The sequence below is a fragment of the Sander lucioperca genome, chromosome 10 (assembly GCF_008315115.2).
Source record: "Sander lucioperca isolate FBNREF2018 chromosome 10, SLUC_FBN_1.2, whole genome shotgun sequence".
Lineage (NCBI taxonomy): Eukaryota > Metazoa > Chordata > Actinopteri > Perciformes > Percidae > Sander > Sander lucioperca.
In genome coordinates this window covers 8984632-8989631 of record NC_050182.1, presented here as the reverse complement: position 1 = coordinate 8989631, position 5000 = coordinate 8984632, and the positions used below count along the sequence as shown (strand labels likewise).

Here is a 5000-nt window from a genome sequence, read left to right as displayed (position 1 = left end):
GACCACTTACGTAGGCTACGGTGAAATATCCGACCTTCCTGTTGAAAGCATATTGTTTGTGTTTAATCCAGGGTCTGACTTTTAATTTTAATAAACCAGTGGTGGCAGTGTGTTCTTCTTCTTCTAACATCATTACACGCCTACTGACTGATACACTGCCCCCTGGTGGACAGAACATATACCAAGTTTGATACCAATATAAGCCTTAATGAAGGCATTTAATGGTCAAAATATTATTAATAAATATTCGAATATATTCGAATATTAATATTCATAAACAAACGAACTTCGAATATGATTTTTGGGCAAAAGTCAAAGCCCTACTGCACGGCCTATTTCTCTCTTCAAATGTTTTCAGAAACACGTTTCAGTGAACTATTTTAGTCCAATATGAGATCGGATTCTGAACGAGCCGCCATGACAGTCTGGCTGTGAATTTCTGGAGAAACCAGACCCACGTGACGTGTTCGTCCAATCAGCTGCCGGTTCTCATTTTCTGGGAAACAATCAGACTGTTAATGGAAACAATACAGAGCAGCGCCGCCTGCTGCTATGGAGACGTATTAGGTGGAGAGCGTACGCTCCAGTCGGCGTCTCCTCAGTGAGTTCTGAGGAACTTTCTGGACCTCGGGGAGACTGATCAGTCCGACTGGCTTTACTGCCGACGGTCGGCCGTCTGGTTGGTGTGTCAGCACCTTAACAGGCACTAGTGAATGTAATGTAGGGCTGCACAATATACCGGTTTCTTATCGCCATCACAATATCAGCTGTTCTACATATCACCAAAGGCTGCGACATATCGCCATAGACACTACCAGACTGATTGTTAGTTAGTTGAAAGAAAATATCAGTAAAATTATAATGTAACTCATTTTTTTTAAGCAGTGCCTTTAATGTTCAAGTCAATCTTCAATTTGTTCACTACAAGAAAGTTAGAAATGATTTCCTTTTGTTTTAATTCAACAAGCAGTTTGTTGTATTTTAGAAGAATACTGAAAGAAAGTCAGAACTGAGAACATTTTAATGTTTATACATCACGGCTACATCGTGATCTTCAACAACATTATTGCATATTTTCCTGATATGGTGCAGCCCTAATAATGTCATGATACCGGCCGTAGTCGTACCTGTCCAGCAGAGAGTCCTCAACATCAGAGAGTCCTGCAGACGGACTGACCAATGAGCAGCTGAACTGCTGCACACGTCCCGCCTCCAACGCCTGATTGATGAGAGCGACAGCCGACAGCATCTCCACGGCAACAAACAGCTCCTCCTGCTGCAGCTCCCCCTGGAGGACAGGACAGGAGACACTCAGACCTAAAGGATGTCATAAGTCCAGCCTGAGGACAGGTGGTACTGGGTTCTCCCAGCAGGGGGCAGCAGAGGAACAGAGACCTTCAGGGTTCCTTCCCCTCTGCCTCCTTCATGGTGCTTTTCTATCACATGGTACCAGCTCGACTCGACTCTACTCTACTCTACTCGCCTTTTTTGGTTTTCCATTATGAAAAATAGTCCCTGGTACCTGCCAACAGGAACTTTATTTGGTACCACCTCCGTGGAGGTTCCCAGTGAGCTGAGGAGATACCAAAAGGTGACGTGAAAGCGACAGACGGGGGTGTCCTGAACAAACCCTCCATCTTTAAACAGTTCAGCCAGCTGTGTGCTGTTGCTGCCTCCAGCTTCTTTAGAAACTAAATGTGTCTTCTGGCATCAACACACCTCCCACGTTCTGGTTGTCGCGTTAGGTCACAGCAGTTTACTGCAGCGCCGCTATGACGACCAGCCACGCTGAGGCGGGACTAAAATCAGTGATGGAAAACGGACGCACAGTGCGTCGAGGCGAGGCGAGTAGGTACCATGTAATAGAAAAACACCTTAGTCATGTTGAAGGTCTCTGAGATGGATTCCCTCTTGGTACGGCTCGTTAGGGCAGCTGTGAACGCAGCTATCACACTCAGACGGAGTGTCTCAGGTGTGTGTTCAGCAGGTGTACCTGAGTGCTCGGTCTCTCAGGTGTGTGTTCAGCAGGTGTACCTGAGTGCTCGGTCTCTCAGGTGTGTGTTCAGCAGGTGTACCTGAGTGCTCTGTCTCTCAGGTGTGTGTTCAGCAGGTGTACCTGAGTGCTCTGTCTCTGCAGCAGCTGCAGCTCTCGGTGGTAGAGAGAGGCAGCGAACGGGAACACTTGAGGAAGCTGCAGATCAGAGGTCATCAGACAGCTGACGGTGTGGCGGGGGTCACTGAGACGCAGAGACTCATTCACTTTCTGCAGGGCTGCATCCACTGACACACACACACACACACACATACACACAGACGTACACGCACACACACACACACACACACACACACACACACACGCACACACACACACACACGCACACACACACACACACACACACACACACACGCACACACACGCACACACACACACACACACACACACACACACACACACACACACACACACACACACACACACACACACACACACACACACACACGATCAGACCAGAAGGTGTGATAACTTGTGTCTTAATGATGTTAATGACTCCAGGTGTGAGCCGAGGACTCACCTGTCCTGGCTCGGTGAGCCTCCTGGTTGCCGAGGGTTACGGCTTCCTGCAGCTCATCAGGATCCAGAGGGTCAACACACCCCTCCTCCTGAGGTCAGAGGTCAGAACACAGGTGTTACCATGGTTACATCATCACACCCCTCCTCCTGAGGTCAGAGGTCAGAACACAGGTGTTACCATGGTTACATCATCACACCCCTCCTCCTGAGGTCAGAGGTCAGAACACAGGTGTTACCATGGTTACATCATCACACCCCTCCTCCTGAGGTCAGAGGTCAGAACACAGGTGTTACCATGGTTACATCATCACACCCCTCCTCCTGAGGTCAGAGGTCAGAACACAGGTGTTACCATGGTTACATCATCACACCCCTCCTCCTGAGGTCAGAGGTCACAGCATTTACGTCTTCACACATTCAATTATGAGGTCTTATAGACCCTTCCTGTATGTAAGCACCGCCCCTTCCTGTGTGTAAGTCATGCCCTTTCCTGTATGTAAGTCCTTCCCCTTTCCTGTATGTAAGTCCCGCCCCTTCCTGTGTCACCGTGGGACTTTATTTCAGTAAAGATGTGTCCGGTAGTGATGACATGTCTTTCTAATGAAGTAGTATTACAGCCTGATACTTCAACAGTACTACCACAGTCTGAGCCTTCCTAATGAAGTAGTATTACAGCCTGATACTTCAACAGTACTACCCCAGTCTGAGCCTTCCTAATGAAGTAGTATTACAGCCTGATACTTCAACAGTACTACCCCAGTCTGAGCCTTCCTAATGAAGTAGTATTACAGCCTGATACTTCAACAGTACTACCCCAGTCTGAGCCTTCCTCCACCTGACCAATGATCCCTAAACTGACTAACATCAGCTGTGGAATTCATGTTCAAATCAACAGGATCAGAACATTATCTCCCTGTTCACCCACATGGTGGATTTCTGACTGACTGGAGAAGTCATGTGAGGAATAGTGTGTGTGTGTGTCTCTCTGTGTGTGTGTGTGTGTGCGTGTGTGTGTGTGTGTGTGTGTGTGTGTGTGTGTGTGCGTGTGTGTGTGTCTGTGTGTGTGTGTGTGTGTGTGTGTGCGCGTGTGTGTGTGTGTGTGTGTGTGTCTCTCTGCGTGTGTGCGTGTGTGTGTGTGTGTGTGTCTCTGTGTGTGTGTGTGTGTGTGTGTGTGTGCGTGTGTCTCTGTGTGTGTGTGTGTGTGTGTGTGTGTGTCTCTGTGTGTGTGTGTGTGTGTGTGTGTGTGTGTGTGTGTGTGTGTGTGTGTGTGTGTGTGTGTGTGTGTGTGTGTGTGTGTGTGTGTGTGTGTGTGTCTCTGTGTGTGTGTGTGTGTGTGTGTGTGTGTGTGTGTGTACCAGGGCTTTCTGCTGGCGATCTGCAGACAGCTGGTCCAGGTACCAGGGGCTGTTTTCAGTACGGAGGCCCCTGAGGGCCAAACATGGCAGCTGCAGAGCAGACAGCAGAGAGAGCTCATCTGCAGAGTCCAGAGCTTCATCCACCTGCTCCACCGCCCAACGCACTGAGACAGAGAGCAGAAATATCAGAAATATTACAGATATTATAGACTTAAACCACCTCACACACACACAATACATATTATAAATATTAACCAGCGCTGAACAAATCTAGACACAGATTCTAAAGTGGAGGTTATTTGGCTGGAGTTTGGTGTGATGGAGTTAAAGTGGAGGTTATTTGGCTGGGGTTTGGTGTGATGGGGTTAAAGTGGAGGTTATATGGCTGGAGTTTGGTGTGATGGAGTTAAAGTGGAGGTTATTTGGCTGGGGTTTGGTGTGATGGACTCACCGTTAACCAGGTTGATGTTGTTCTGGATTTCTCTCTGAGTCAGAAACTCTTCGTAGATGTCTTTCTCCTCTGGACCTCCACCCTGACACACACACACACACACAAATAAATACACAATGATTACTAGAAGACCACCCACCCACCCACACACACACACCTGATTGGTTCTCTCACCCTATTGGCTGCCTGCTGTCCCCTGAGTGGTTCTCTCACCCTATTGGCTGCGTGTCTCTTCCTGTTCTTGTGCTGCTGCAGCATCTCCTGGTAGACGGCCATCAGGGCGTCCTGCAGCTCGGCCAGCTGAGCGTTGGGGTTCCTCAGAGCGGCCGCCGTCACCGCCACCTGTCCTCTGTCCACCGCCTCGTTGATGGCTATCACCGCCGCATGGGCTGATGGGAAAAAACCAGAGAGGCTGGGTCACTGTCTGCTCCTCCTCCCCATCAGCCAATCAGCTGCTGACTATCTGTACCTGCAGCCTCGTCCACTGACAGCTCATTGGCCAGAATCCCTCCAATCTTGTTGAAGGCCGGCATCTGGATCCCGTATTTATCCAGCTCACTCTTCATGTTGTTGATCTCCTCCTCTGAACATAATAATATTAATATTAATATTAATATTAATA

General features: G+C 48.6%; 1 protein-coding gene across 2 annotated transcripts in view; it reads right to left on the bottom strand.

The window, feature by feature from the left end:
- iqgap3 (IQ motif containing GTPase activating protein 3) overlaps positions 1-5000 on the bottom strand; it is a 63221-nt gene that overhangs the window by 50643 nt on the left and 7578 nt on the right. For both annotated transcript variants that reach the window (XM_031311331.2, XM_036006115.1), the window contains exons 7-13: positions 4848-4961; positions 4592-4767; positions 4379-4460; positions 3928-4091; positions 2574-2661; positions 2117-2280; positions 1128-1288 (exon numbers count right to left, since the gene is read on the bottom strand). In XM_031311331.2, the coding sequence (XP_031167191.1) occupies positions 1128-1288; positions 2117-2280; positions 2574-2661; positions 3928-4091; positions 4379-4460; positions 4592-4767; positions 4848-4961 (949 nt within the window). The remainder of the gene's footprint in view (positions 1-1127; positions 1289-2116; positions 2281-2573; positions 2662-3927; positions 4092-4378; positions 4461-4591; positions 4768-4847; positions 4962-5000) is intronic.